The sequence below is a fragment of the Notamacropus eugenii genome, chromosome 6, assembly GCF_028372415.1.
Source record: "Notamacropus eugenii isolate mMacEug1 chromosome 6, mMacEug1.pri_v2, whole genome shotgun sequence".
Taxonomy (NCBI): Eukaryota; Metazoa; Chordata; class Mammalia; order Diprotodontia; family Macropodidae; genus Notamacropus; species Notamacropus eugenii.
Genome location: NC_092877.1, coordinates 261,880,636 through 261,896,469, shown reverse-complemented (window position 1 = coordinate 261,896,469; position 15,834 = coordinate 261,880,636). Strand labels below are relative to the sequence as shown.

General features: G+C 35.5%; 1 protein-coding gene across 12 annotated transcripts in view; it reads left to right on the top strand.

Annotated features, from left to right (window-relative positions):
- Positions 1 to 15,834, top strand: part of UCHL3 (ubiquitin C-terminal hydrolase L3) — a 111,327-nt gene that overhangs the window by 44,420 nt on the left and 51,073 nt on the right. For 8 of the 12 annotated variants that reach the window (XM_072622292.1, XM_072622284.1, XM_072622282.1 and 5 more), the window contains exons 2-4: positions 2,579 to 2,707; positions 11,524 to 11,680; positions 12,704 to 12,789. In XM_072622292.1, coding sequence (XP_072478393.1) covers positions 2,633 to 2,707; positions 11,524 to 11,680; positions 12,704 to 12,789 — 318 coding nt within the window. In that variant the 5' untranslated portion in view covers positions 2,579 to 2,632. Of the gene's footprint in view, positions 1 to 2,070; positions 2,196 to 2,578; positions 2,708 to 10,901; positions 10,935 to 11,523; positions 11,681 to 12,703; positions 12,790 to 15,834 lie in introns of those variants that run through there. The other 4 variants (XM_072622291.1, XM_072622283.1, XM_072622281.1 and 1 more) reach the window with 3 other exon arrangements.

The window sequence follows — 15,834 nt, the reverse complement described above, 5'->3', positions numbered from 1 at the left end:
TTAGTTAAAAAAAGGCAAATAGGCTAAATGCATATTGTTTATTCCCTCAAAGCTAGGAGTTTCATGATCATGGAATCAGAAGGAAATCTCTGTCTGAAAGAAGAATGATCAGGCTTAACTACACTTTACCATGAGAAAGGAATTTTCTTAGTTGTATAAATTGTAAACACAGTGACACAAAACAATTGACAAGGTAGAGTCAGTGGAAATTAAGATCCCAGAATGTGTGTTTTCCTCTGTCTCTGCATATCAAGATAAGAAAAATCTATCCTGTCATAAAACAGGTGTTGCTGACACAAAGGGCGTTTTAGAGTAAACCAAAGCAGTCTGATTGATAAGTTCAGGCTTTGACCCTTATTAAAAGTCCGAAACTGATATTAAATGTTATCAGTTGTGTAGCTGGGTGATAGGCTATTTTGCTTCCTGTTATTCAGCCATCTTAACTCTACCCCTCTAGGGTTATCTTTAATGCCATCTTTTATTAAATTGTGCTGCCTCTTTATTTCCAATTCTGCCTTTTTTCTTGTCCCTCTTTATGGTTTTATGCCTGCCCTTAGAATCTAGGTGATAAAACTGAATATCCTTTCTGATTTGGTGTGCAGCCATTAGCCACATTTAATACCTCTATAATTACATGGTCATAATCCTTTTTCTCAAATTTTGCTAACTGTCCTAGAATTCATTACATATTGAAAATAACTCATTGCTAGCTCCGTTTGGATTATCCCTGTCTCTTTATTGTTTGTCCATTTCAAAGCCTGGCTGTGCTGCTGATGAGGTTTGTGACTTGGAGCAATCCTTCATCTCTTTGGTCTTCTGTGATATCGAGGTACTTTCTAGTGCTGATTGTGAAGAAAACATTTTATGACTTTAAGTCATCATATAAATGTTAGGTGTTTTGGTTATTATATTCCTAGATTGTGACTTAAATATTTTTCCTTTGTGCTTTGAATGTGCGCTTAATTTGCCTCCACTTGGAATGTTCTCCCCCAACTTCTTAGCTCTTTATGTAAAATCTTTAAACCTGGCTCTTCCAGGAGACTGTGGTAGCCTTTGTTCTTCACTTCCTATTTTGTAGCTCTTAGATTGTTTTTGTTACCTAGATCTGATAGGTACTCAGTAAATATTTGTTGATTGTTACACCTAAAAAAAGCCCCAATCATTGAGTATCTATTATGGACAGAGTGCTGTGGGGGACAGGAGTTGTGGAGGGAGAAGCAGTGGGAATTGAGAGAAACTAGGATGTTTCTAGGGGAGAAAGTACAAGAGCTGGTGTCTGACAGTAGGACTCTAGGATGATTCCAAAGTTTTAAGAGTGGTTGACAAATAAGGAAGTCAGAAGGAGTAGCTTGACTTTAGACATGTTGAGTTTATACTTAAATGTCAGTGAATTCTGAAATGTTGGAAAATCATTTTGTTTTGTATAGATTTGGAAGAGAACCGTAGAAATCAATTTTGCTTAAACCCTCCCTCCCCCCCTTTTTAAAAAGTTTTATTTATGCCTTTTGTCTTTACATCACAGACATTTCTGGGTATATTCCCTCTCCCTTGCACCCTACCTAGTACCCATTAGTCCTTCCTTGAAACAAAGAAAAAAAAACAGTTTAGTAAAACCTACCACATTGACCAGATTAAACAGAGTATGCAGCAATGCATACCACCTCTGTAGCAAACAAAGGAGGAAGAAAAGTGCGCTAATCATCTCCTGGGGTGAAAATTAGTCATGATAATTATGTAATGTTCAGTTTTGTTTTACTGTTCTTTTTATTTATGTTATTTAGTTATTTTTTATATTATTCCCCTGGTTCTGTTTATGCACCAGTTTTTACATGTTTCTTTGAATTCCTCGTATTCATTGTTTTCTTAAAGTATAGTAACATCCATTGTATTCATATTATTACAGTTTGTTCACCTTTTATACCTAGTTGATGGAAATCCGCATGGTTGCTAGTTGTTTGCTATCACAAAAAGCGTTGCTATAACCTGGGTATATATGGTAACTTTCCATCTTGGTACATATGCCCAGTATACACAGTCCTCGTTTAATTGATGAGGAAACTAAGCTCCAGAGAAGTTCACTGACTTGGCCCTGGTGAACCAGCTGCTTCATGTAAGAGCTGAGACAAGAACTTCGTGCTCTTCCCAGTCAGTTGCTCTTTCCACTACAACCCACTGCCTTCTCTTTTGTGATGCAAGTAATTACAAAGATTTAGTTTGGTTTTTATCTTATTTATTTTGAGAAGGAAAAACAGATTACAATTTACAAATTACTAGTTTCTAGGGAGAGAAGCTTGTCAGGTTTCAGGTGTTAATTTAAAACATGGATTCAGAAAAAGGTGATTCTGTAGAGTACAGTGTTTGTTGTTGATAGTGGTAAAAATTGATTTTGATTTGTGTCCATCTAGCTCATCTTAAAACACCCCCATGCTACTGTTACTGGTGCAGTGGGATAATATGTGAAGCTGAACAGTTTTGTTTCTGTAATATACCATGCCTACCTTATGGTCTTAAAATGTTAAGTGCTTTTTTTTTGAAAATTTTCCTCTTAATAACATAATTTATTTTTCTTTTCTACCAGTTTCTTAAACAATTAGGTCTGCATCCCAACTGGCAATTTGTTGATGTGTATGGTATGGAACCTGAACTCCTTAGCATGGTGCCACGACCAGTTTGTGCTGTATTGCTTCTTTTTCCAATTACAGAAAAGGTAAATGTTTGCTAAGACAAATATTGGTCAAAACAAAATTCTTTTTTATTGTGAATTTAAAGCCACAGTTTGTTTTACTGAAGTAGATAGCATTGTTTTCCTAAAATTAGCAGTTAGCTTATCCTTCAGATGTGCATGTTACAGTGGATAGAAAGGGAATCTGGAATCAGGAACCTGGATTCAGATTCTTCCTCTCATACTTACCAGCTTTGTAACCATGGTCAAATTATTTATCCTCAGTGAATATCAGTTTTCTAATCTGCAAAGTTGTGGATAATAACCTGTAGTAACTGTTACATAGAATTGGAGCATTAAATGAGTGAATATATATATTATGCTTTGTAAACTTTAAAATACTATGTTAAACGTCAGCTATTATTATTTGGACATCAGAAAAACTAGTTTAATTGATCAAATAGGATTATCAGTTTCTGATATTCACAATTATAATTCAGCATTAGGATCAGAATGGGAGCTAGTAGACCTATGATTTTCCCTAGATGAGTAAACTACCTGTTCAGGTTGACATCTTTTCTGCAACATAAAGTTTTAAGAGTTGCCTAGGGTCCAAAGAGCTTATTAACTTCTGGGTCATTTTCATCATACGTAAAATAATAATTGTACAGATTTCAAATCTGTGTTCAAATTTTTGATAAGATTTTTCCACACTGTATTTAACCAGATATGTGTTGATAGCAGGAAACAATCCAAAATAGGAAAATCAAGAGAAAGTTGTAGGGTCAAAGAGGCTGAGACTGAGAAGAGGCCTTTGATTTTGATTGAGAAATCATTGATGACTTTTGAAAGTGGTGTCATTGGAGTGATGTTGGTAACCAGATTGCAAGAGATTGAAGAATCATGAAGATAAGAATTGGCCAGAGTCCTGGAGAGGCTGGAATTAGTATGTATGGTGGGGCTAGTCTTGGAAAGGAGGCAGGAAGTTTTTCTCTACAGAGGAATATAGAGAAATTTTGAGGTGTGGAAAGTGGAATTTGAAGGAACTCACCTTAATCTTTTTAGTAAAGAAGTAGGACGTAAGGTCCTCCGTAGAGAGTAAGGTAGTAACAGATAGTTTGGATTTCAGAAGAGGAGAATGTACCTGTTGATTTGAGGAAAAAGTTTGGAATGATTGGTATAGGGCTTGATAAAGTCTACTAAAAAAGAAAGGATCACTGAGAAGTTTAGATCTATAGCATTCATTTGTGATAGGGGCATTTGGCTTGATTTTCTGATTTTTTCCAGTTAAGTCCTGTTGAATCTTTTAGGATCAGAGTAAATAGACACTAGGCTTCATCAGTGGTTGTAGCTATGTGAGGGGGGATTGTATAATGGAATAAAAATTGTAGAAAGAACATCCTGAAATATCTAACTAAGGGGATCATATGGGAATGGAAATGAAGTCAAAATTGGGCCTATATAAAAGTAGATGGGCGGAGGTCAAAGAATTGGTGTTTGCAGTGAGGGTAACACTATGTAAAAAAAGAAATGATTAGTATAGCATAATCTGGTTTCTTGTGATTCCCTGCTTCCTTTTTTACATGTCCACTAGCCATCTCTTTAATGTAGTCTAGAACTTTGCCAAGAATCATAGTAAAATTAAATGGTCTATAGTTTGTATATTCTACTTTCTTTCCTTTCCTTTTCCAAAAATTGGGAAGACATTTGCCTTTCTCTCCAGTATTGCAGTGCTTGTCTCATTCTCCATTCTCTTTCAAAAACCACAGACAGTGGCTAAACTGTCAGTGGTATTCATCAATTCTTTAGGTACCACAGAGTGTATATAGTTCATCTAGACCACGTTGTGTGAAGAACCCTATTTTCCCTTGCTTGTTACATGTGCTTTGCATTTATAGATATTTGGGTTTTACTTCAAGTATCTTTCTTAGACATTATCTCATTTGAACATATGAATTTTTCCATTCTTTTCTTCTTCTACAGTTGCTACTCTCTGTGAAAGAGTGGAAAATTTAGGGGGTACAGATCACTTTTTCCCCGTATGATTATTTTTTACTGAAATCAGTGATCTATCAAATTCTAAGAAACAACAAAAAGAAATAGCAGTTTCAGTTTAGTTCTTTAAATTAAGAACTGTATTTTCCTTGAGATGTAGACCATTTATTTTCTTAATGCTAAGAATCTTCACAAAGAAGACCAGACCAGATTGTACTCAAGAAATAGACTCTATATGTGTGTAATGATCTCTAAAATCTAGACTTCACACTTCCTTGATCTCTTCCACCTATACTTCTGCCCACAAAAGTAGCCACACCTTTGTATCTGTCAGAACTACTCTACCTTCAAGGTCTAGAACTTTAACTAATTTCCCTGTCTGACCACAACCACCTGTCTCTTCCCTTCCCACTGTCTTGCTTTTTACCCTCACTGTAAAATTTTGTTCAAAAAGTGCTACCATTTTTCAATGATCTGCCCTTTTTGAGCAATGAAAATCTTCCTCATAACAATGAAGTGCACATTAAGTGTGGATAACAATGTATATGTCTCATTCTGTACCTAGAGATTCCTGTCTCTCATCTCAAAAGTTGAGAGGTTCACTATCAGTCCTTTGAATTTATAATTGGTCTTTCACGAAGGCTCTAATGTCTTACAGTGTTGTTTTCCTGCATATTGTGTGGTCATTGAATAAATTTTCTTTTTGTTCTGCTTATTTTAGTTCATAAAGTCTTCCCAAGTTTCTTCATATTTATTGTTTCTTGCAGTGCAATATTATTCCAATATATTCATGTAGCACACTTTGCTCAGATGTTCGCCAGTTGATGCTTACCCACTGTGTTTCCAGATCTTTGTTATTACAAAAGTTGGGCTACAAATTTTCTTTTCATAGAATCTTTCCTTCTATTTTTAATCCTCTTGATGAGCGTCAGTAACTTAAAAAGTAGATAGTTTAGTGACTTCTAGGATAGTTCCAAATTGTTTTCCAGAACTCTTGTATTGATAATACATTGATAATACATAATAACAGTGTCTTTCTTCTCCTAGATCTTTCAACATTTGCCATTTTAATCTTTTGTCATTTTTGCTGATATAATAGTCATGATATAATAGTCATGAAGCTTCAGTGTTATATTTTTATTCCTAGTCATTGATGATTTGGTATATTTAATATTCTTAATAATTTTCATTTTTCATGTTTTTATACAAAAGATGGAAAGATATGGGCTTGACAGTAATATAGTGTTTTGATTTAGAGCAGGTTGAATGGCAGTGATTTGATGTTGACTTGGAAGGATATCTCTAGTGGAATGACCCGGTACTGCCTCATTTTTTTTATCAGTTTCTTCAATAAAGGTTTAGATGACATACTTATCAAAGGAGCAGAGGTCATAAGGCAGAGAGGGATAGCTATTACACTGAATGCTAGAATCCTGAAAGATCTTGACAGGCCAGAACATTGGGTCTAATAAGATAACATATGCTCAGGTGTATCTGTAATCTTATTGGTGAGGTTATTCCCTTTAGAGTTAGACATCACAATTTATTTATGCCTGTCCATCTGCACAACTCTTGTCCGTAATCTGCCATAAATTAACCAGAGAGCTTCCACCTAGTGATGCAGTAGTTGGTCACCTCAGCATCTCAAGAATGCCAAGAGAGCACACAGAAGCTTTTGGCTAACCTTTGTGCTTGCCTTAGGAACAGTCCACCTTAATTTTCACTTGCATTTCTTTGATAACATCTTTTATTCTGTTTCTCCTTCATAATTTTGTGACTGTATTACATTCTGTTCATGCTCATCCTACGCCTCTTCATTGCCTCTTCAATTTTCAGTTCTTTAGAGACTACAGTGTTCTATAGCTCACTGTCAGAAAAAATATTTTAAAAGATGGGTTTTTGTTTTAAAAAGAAAATTGCAGTCATTAAGGAAGCTTTGCAATTTCCTGAAGGCAGTTTAGCAGTCAGCACCAAGTCATCTGTCAACAAGAGCATCTAGATGACTACAAGTTCCTTCTAGGAAAGGTAAACAAAGGAGTTGGTGGAATTTGTTTTTATTAATATTCAAGTGTGACCAGAAACATAATTTCTTGAATTACTTAGTCATCTGATATTTGAGGTAATAAATATTTGCAAAAAACCACCATGAAAATAATTAGTTTATGGGCTAATTATGTTTCAGAGGGTGAAAAGGTAGAGAAATCCTATTAAGAACTTGACAGGACTCCCAAATTAAGTATAATATACTTTGATACTATGTAATTTTGATGCAAAGATATGAATATTGTAGATGAAGGTGGTAAAAAAAAATGTGTTGGAAAATATGAATCAGGAGAAGGGTCAAAGTCTTATAGATGATGCAGAAGCTTCATCCCTGTACAGTGCTCAACATGGTAAACAATGAATAACATGACAGAAAATTAAATTGATTATATTTTAACAGATAGGAAATGACTCTACTGATAAATTTCTTCCTGGATGAGCTTTCTTTGTATAGTCAAACACCACCTTGTCAAAGCAAATATAAAAAAAATGAACATAGAGCTAAAAGAAAGTAAAAATTCAATAGTGATAAATGTATAGTTGCATTCAAAGAATTGACCTTATAAGTACAATATAGAGGAAATAGTAACTTGTCTGAAAAAGATGGAGGTGTTGTACACTGCAAGCTCAGTAAGTCCGTAGTGGTATGGAAGCTAAAAAGGATAATGTGATGTGTGAAGCACAGACTCCAGGACTAAGGAGGTAACAGACCTGCTCTACTCTGCCCTTGTTAGGTATTGGGAGAGTATTGTCTTCTGGGCACTACATTTAGGAATTATATTGAGATGTAAGATTTAAGTTGATTGAGTACAGTTTCTCTTTCATATGTGTATATATAATTCCTATTTATATATACATATACTTATATATGTATGTGTGTATATATACATACATATGTGTATGTGTGTGTGTGTGTATTTATATATGCGTGTGTGTATGTGTGTATCTACAAGATGCTTAACTTAGTGCCTAAGACAGTTGTTCAGTCATGTCAGTGGTGTCCAACTCTTTATGTCCCCATTTGGCTTTTTCTTGGCAAAAATATTGGAAAGGTTTGGTATTTCCTTCTCCAGCTCATTTTACAGATGAGGAAACTGAGGCAAACAGGATTAACTGATTTGCCTTGGATCACACAGCTAGTTAAGTGTCTGAGGCCAGATGACTTTAGACCTGTCACTCTATCCACTGTGCCACCTAGCTGCCCCTAAATAATATAAATGATCTTTGAATAAATAAGTGAATGATAACATTCTGGGAAAACAGTGCGTGATGCTCTTTGAGGACCAGTTGAAGGAAAACTAAAACACAATAAAACAGAACAGTTTCTTGAAGGAGAGATTGAATTTGGGAGGGTCCAAGCCCTGAGTTTTGTCGTGGGTGATGGCTGATTTTTTTCTTTTCATAGTGGATCCTTGTAAAAAGAGGATTGTAAGCAGCAACAGTACCAGGAACATCAAGGCTGGTAGCAAAGGAACATACGGCATGGTCACTGATCCTCATCACAGGCCATGACAGATTGTCCTATATCCGCGCCCACCTACTGTTCCTTGGCCTTCAGCCAGCACCTCACATCCCTTGGAGCGTTATTGAGGATCGGGGAGGAACATAACAGGCCTCTGAGGAGCTGCCTTGTGTTTTTCTGTAGGGACTTGGGAGACGCTCACACCACCCATTTCTTGCCAGAAAGCAAACCACCTCCCAACAAAAGCTAATTCTGGTTCACCTTCCTCTGCATTGTCCATACTGTACTTCAGCAGTATCATTCATCCATATCAGTTGTTCTGCGCTTGACCAGGCTTCTGGTAGTTTATGTTCCATTTTGGAACGAAGTGAGACAGACACTCATAGATCTTTCAACAGTTAACAGAAGATTTACTTACCCATAGCAGGAGAAAGATATTTGACAAGATCACGCAGTGAGGACACCTCGAATTGATTCAGCCCAGTGAAGCTCACTTGCCTCAGTTGCCGATTGTTTTCTCCCAGCCAAGCATTAGAGAGCACCTGCAGCAGAATTCTTGTAACTGCTTTGAATTCAGGAGACTAGGCGGTGACATCAGCAGCTTTAGCTCTGAGCCCTTTGAGCTCAAAACAACATAAGGAACCTCATTTTATGGGGCAGGCATGGCTCCTACCAGGTCCCGCTTTAATGGAATTCAGAGATCTTGGTTTTAATGAAGTAGAATTTTCTTTACTCTACCGTTCCTAATACAAGTGACTTTTTTCCTGGTCAGTATTATAAAAATATTTCCACTCACATTTTATAAGAGATTATATAGTAGACATCTTTTGAATTTTAGAAACATGTTAAGACGATTTTCTTTATGTTTTCATCTAAAGAAAATCTACCTCATTAATTACAGACAATTTACTGACGTAGTGAGGAGTCATTGTATCTGGAAAATGGCCTATGAAATCTAAATGACTCCTAGAGTTTAACTTTGAAGGGAGTGTGGCACTTTACTTTTTAATTGTTATTAAAATTTTTAATCTTCCATAAGCTCCTGTGAATTGTTTTTTAGACTTAGTTTTAAAAGAACTTTATTGGTAATTTCTCTGAATATAAACAAGAAATAACTCAGTTGAAATACTTTATATTTCCTTTGTGTTAAAAATTTCAGTTAGATTCTGAAGTCAGTTTTACCACTCATGTTGACCCTAGATTAGGATGATTGGAATACTTGAAATTATTTGGAAAATCCCAATCATTTACAGTTTTTGTCCTTTGAATTGCATAATTCTTCAACTTAAGAAAATTCTTCAATAAAAAATATTTTTTTAGGTGTTTTTAAATCATTCAGGAGTCTGAAGTAGGCATTCTACTGGACTTAGGACTAACTTGGGCTAGTTCTCTGGTAGTTCATGTTAAATATTTGAACAAAGTGAGATAGCTGTAGGTAATTCAGCCCTATTTGCTTAGCCTTTGCTGGCAACAATCTCAAGGTGATCAGCTGAGAGAAGCTTCCATGCCTGAGTTGCCATCATGTCTTGACAGCCAGTCCTCAGATAGCTAGTCCTGGGAGCCCCTTGTCCTCTGCTCTGCCAACCAGGAAGGCCACTACACCAATCAGATCCCAAGGATGTCCTTACTACCTTTCATGGTTATGACAGTATATATTACTTCCCTATCAGTAAATTTTATCCAGGTCTTCCTAGTTTCCTCCAAAACTCTCATTTCTTAGGGAAACAATATTTCGTAATATTTCTGTATCATAATTGTTTAGCCATTCTCTAATAGGTGGGTACTCCCTTAGTTTCCAGTTTTTGACTGCTATAAAAATTTTTGTATGTATAATATAGGTCCTTTTCTTTCATCTTTGATCTCTTTGGGTTACAAGCCTATTTATAGTATCATTGGCCCAAAAGACATGGCATGGCTTTGCTTTCCAGAATGGCTGGACCAATTCACAGTTCCACCAACTGCATCAGTGTGCCTGTTTTCCTGTAGCTCCTCCCCTCCAACATTTGTCATTTTCCTCATTTGTCATCTTTGCAAATCTGATGAGTATGAGTGGAACCTTGGGAATTGCTGTAATTCACAGTATTTAATTGTTTAAAGTAGTTTTTCATATGGTTGTTGATAATTTAAATTCTTTCAAAACTGCCTGTTAAGGAAGGGTATTGACTTTAAAAAAAATTTTATTTATAAAAAATAGTCACATACATAAGTATGTTTTTTATTATAATATCACAATATTTAAATTTTTCTTCAGTATATAGCCAATATAATAATAATATTTAATTATAGGATGTATATGTACATTCAAGGAATTCCAACTGCAATTCATCTAGTAATTCTTAAGTTTTGTTTTCGGAGTACTGTACTTATTTTTGGGAGAAAGATAAAAGTTCTGATATGACACAGTCATATCTTGATTAAATTAGATGGACTCTCAATATCAGGTGTTTTCTAGTAGCTAGGTGGTATGGTGGTTAGAATACTGTGCCTGGAGTCAGGAAGACCTAAATTCAAATTTGAGTTCAGGCATCTAATAGCCATGTGACCTGAGAAGTCACTTATTTCTTTTTGTCTCTGTCTCCTCAGCTGTAGAATGAGGATAAGAATAGACTCTACCTCTCAGGGTTGTGATAGCACTCAAATGACATAATATTTGTAAAAGCACTTAGCATAGTGTCTGGTACATATTATGCACTTAATAAATGCTTGTTTCCTTTTTTTCCTTCCTTTTTCCCTCCATAGTTTGCTGAAGTAGCAGTTGAGAGGACAAAACAAGTTAATGCAGGATAAGTTTAACATCAGCATTTCAGATTTCTGTATTTTAGACTTATAGTATACAGTCAGTGGTACTTGTCAGCTAAGGGACACCAGAGCCAGTTGGCGATGACATTATTTCACTGCCTACCAAACGTACCTCAATTTCCTTCTTCTTCTACTTTCTTTTTTCTCCTTTTCTATCTTCTGTTAACTTTCCCCCTTATCACCTGCTAACAGCATGCTAGGTAGTCTATTGCTTAGCTTTACTAGTGGCAACTAGGAATAAAGAGACTCCTGAACTTTGTTTTGTAGATTGACCTATGTTTCATTTTTAGGTTAATCCTATGAAGGCTAACTTGTATCTTTAAAAGTTTGTGTGAATTTTTGAGTATTTAAAAAAATAAGTTTAATGTAGTTTTCCGTGAGACTCTTTATTGACATTTTGATTTTAACAAAGAATTTAGTCTTAATTTTGTTTCAAGAAATTATTAATCCATGTCATATAAATAACTGGTGAATTTCTATGTTTAATTATGAATGTAATATATTACTTGTTTTCCAACCACAGAATGTTGACCTTTTTTCCTCTTTTTAAAAAACAAAATAGTATGAAGTATTCAGAATAGAAGAAGAAGAAAAAATAAAATCAGAAGGACAAGACGTCACAGAATCAGTGTATTTCATGAAGCAAACCATCAGTAATGCCTGTGGAACAATTGGGCTGATCCATGCCATTGCTAACAACAAAGACAAAATGAATTTTGGTAAATAATTTCTCACTCCAGGTATTTTTTCTTTATAGTTTTAAATTGATTGCTTTGGACAGTAGGTGGTGCTCTAATTCTTCTTAATGTGACTTAGAACTTTGCTTAGATAGAACAAGGTATTTTTTTGTCACCTTTTTGTCAAAGAGAAGTCAGTGCTTGAACATAGTTATATTTTTCCTTCATAATGTTCTACAGATAAACATGTCTTTTCAAAAGAACAGCGTAAAGAGGGAAGGAAGGAAATAAGTACTAAGCATTTACTCTGTACCAAGCTCTGTTCTAAGTGATATGAAAAGGTCATATGCTGAATTTATCCCAATATTCCATTTTCTTCTCAAACATGTGTTTTCCATACTTTAATACTTTTTTGAAAAAGTGCTGGCAAAAAAAAATAATAATTTTTTAAAGTGCTGGTATTTAAAAAATATTATGGTAATTTTTTTAACTTTAAAAAATAAATCATATCACTTTTAAGAAACTTATTGTTTTCTCAAAGCAATTGAATATCAGTGATAACAATGCTAAGGACTGAAGTTTTACCTTTTGTTTATAGTCTATTAAAAGTCAGTTTTTACACACATACACGCACTCACACACACGCATCCACACACATGCGCATCCACACACGCATATACACACATGCATATGCTATGCCTAATTTACTTGTGGAAGAGTTTAGGACAGGAAGAGGATTTTATGTAATAGTGTCATCAGTTCTAAAAGTTAGAAAGTGATCATTCAGTCCATCCTGTCCAAAGGATGAATCCTTGTTTGAATGATTTGAACATTTCTAGTAACAGTTACTTACTACCTCATAAGGCAGCCCATTTTACTTTCAAAAAGCTCTGAATGATAGAAAATTCTTCCTTATATTGACCTAAAATTACTTCTCCGTAACTTCAGTTCTCTGGAGCCTAGAAAAAGTAGAATTCTTCATTCGTTTAGCAACTACTTATGCTTTATCTGCTTTCCAAATAAAGGCTTATAGAAATTTCTCATTGTCATTTTTAATATTTTTAGAATCTGGATCAGCATTGAAAAAGTTCTTGGAAGAATCTCTAAGTATGAATCCTGAAGAAAGAGCCAGATACCTAGAAAAATATGAAGTCAGTACCTTTTTATTATTATTTTTCATATACAGGCGAACTATTTCAGAAGGACAATATATGTATATAAATGTTTTGTAACTATGTTCAAGAGGTAATTACTCTTACCTACCGATGGCCATGTGTAATACACCTTTCCTCTCTTCCCCTGGCCACTGTCAGGTACTGCTCCAAACCAAGGCCTGAGGCAACAGCATTGGTGGTGGTATTGAAGGAGGGAAAGGTAAACCTCATAGTTCTTTCTCTCTTATTTGCTCCTTACCACTGCTACTGGCACTTTCAGTCCTAGCATTGGTCACGTCAGCAGTATTCCTATTCTTATCTTATTTTGTCACACTTCATCTAGACACTATGTACCTTTGATGCTCTTGGCTGTACAGCCCCCATCTTAGCTTCTGTGACAGTGCTTAAGAGAACCTGAATCAGATTTTGCTCTAAATGAGGTTAAAGCTTGTTCACCTTTGTATAAATGCACATAACTAAGTGTAACTTTGTTTTCCTTGGTGGGATAGATGAAAGAAAAAGAACAAAGAAGGAAGGGGCCTTTTTATTCCGTTTCTCCTTTGTGGATTCTGTTTCTCAGTAGGCCAAGAAGGAGAGATGGAAGCAACCCTAGTTGGAAGCAGTAAGTGATAGTGCAAAATAAAGCAGGTGCACCAGTCCTTGGGGCTCAAGGAAGAAAGAGGGTCAAAGAGCATCAGAAATACAAAATGAGAGAAACATGGCTTGGGAGCAGTTCATTTGAAAAAGATCTGGCGGTTTTAGTGTATTACAAGCTCAACATGATGCAACAGAGTAATATGGCAGCCCCAAAAGTGAATGTAATCTTAGTCTTCATTAAGATACGCATTTTTAAAAAAAGAAGAGGGGAGACCAATTGATACCAAGACCTGTTCTTGAGGGTTTAACTCCATCTTCCCAAAGCTTTTATTTGGAGTCCCTCTTCTTCAACCTGACTTTACCTCACCCCTTCCCACCCCCACTCCCCAAGTCCTATTTCAAACTCTCACCTTTCTTCAGCTACACTAGCTTCCTTCCACCAGTGCCCCACTTACTCTTCTAGAATGGTGGCTCTGGAGCTGCCCCTGTAGCATGACCCTGGAATAATCTCCATGTTCACTGCTCAGTGGGTAGGAGAAGTGAGAGAAGGGAGGATACTGCAGACCATTCCAAGGGTATGTGTATATTATGAATAAACGGTAGGTAGTGGTTTGTGCTAGGTAATGCTCTGTTGTAGAAAATGTTTATTTATGGCTGGTTCTAGTACCTTAGTGGGTTGTAACTGTTTCACATTCCATCTAATATCATAAAATCTACACTTAAAAAATTGTTTATTTTTCTCTATTCAGAACTATTGCAAGGAAGTAAAAGCAGCTTATTCTATGAGTTTTAATATATGCTTATTTTCTTCTTCCCTTCTCTTTACCATTCTCTCCCTTAAACAAATATATGCCTGGCAGTGCCCTCCATGTTCATTAGCAGTTCAGACCTATCCAACAGAAGAGCATAGGAACACATTTTAAAGTTAGGCGTTAGACCATATACTCACTCCCATTGTATTCTCAGTACTGTTCCTAGACTTGTCCGTTTTTGTTTGAACAAATGGGTTATATAATTCTACTTTTCAGTATTTCAGTGACTTATGTGACAGTAGAATTTAGAATTGAATCTTTTATAATGCAACTGATAATTTATTTTGTTTATTATGGTTGAGTTTTCTTATTTACTATGTTGTATTAAGCATGTGTTATCTTCTGAAAAGTAACACTTATTAACACAGATTATGAGCTCCTTAAGTTCAGAGACCGGGTTCTATGATTTTCCTATCTACCATAGCATCCATAGTAGACACTCGATAATGTGTTGATTTGATCTTGTTATTTCTGAATGCCAGAACCCTTATAACTTTTTGTTGTTGTTTTGAAAAGCTGCAAATAGCATGCCCAAGCATTTTAAAAAATAATTTAAATTAACATGGTAGTCCCAAACTTTCCATGCTTGTCTGTTGTAAAACTCTTTAGTCTTTTTGTGTTTATTTTTGAGTGATTCATTGATGTTTTTTCCCATCATTTTTATGTTTATAGGATTTGCATGAATTATTATTGACACATTTCAAGTTCAAGTATATAATGTCATCCCGTTATCAAACATATCATCAGAGCATCCACATCCTGCTATTTCTTTCTTCTTTCAGATAGAGAGGAATGACAGTGACCAAAAGTACTTAATGTTGGGGTTAAGAGCACAAAGAGGTCTTTTTTTAGAGGATCTAGGGTGGAATGAGACCTTAGAGATCATTTAGTCTGTATTGCTTGTTTTACAGGTAAGAAAACAGAGGCCCTAAAGAGGTTAATTGGCTTGCCCAAGATCATGAAGATAGTAAGTTGCAGAGCCAGGATTAGAATCGAGGTTCTTTGCCTCTCATTCTAGTGTTCTTTTCTTATTGCCACTCTAAGTGGTTTGCTAATAGTCTTGAGTTATTGTTAAGAGCCACCTTAAGCTTGAATTCTGTATTATCAGATAAACAAGTATTTACACCACATTTGTGAGGTATTGATAGCATTGCATTTGTAAGAACTAATATATCCTGACCTGTGTTGGAGCATAGGTTGTTAATCTTTAAATACAAACAGATGCCCTTTTGGCATGAGCACCTGTCTTGTGTTTCATTGAACAGTGCATAAAATAACTATCACCAACTCTGCTATATTCTGTTAGAATAAAATGAATTTGCTGATGAAGTGGTTTCTTTAATTAACTGAGATAAGTATATATTGCTTATGTCTAAAAGTTATTTAAAATTCTGTGATTTTCTGATTTGCAGAGAACAAGACTGAGCTTTTTCTGTGGGTCTGGGATGACTTAAGAGTTTTAGCTAAGGCACTTGTATGTTGCTATGAGGCACCTGACTGGGAAGCCTTTTAGACTTTTGGAAAGGAGTGCAGAGGTCATCTAGCACTGCTTAAACCTGAAGTGTCCACTAGACCATACCCAACAAGTTTATTCATCCTGCCTCTGCCTAAAGACATTGGGTAATTGCTCAAG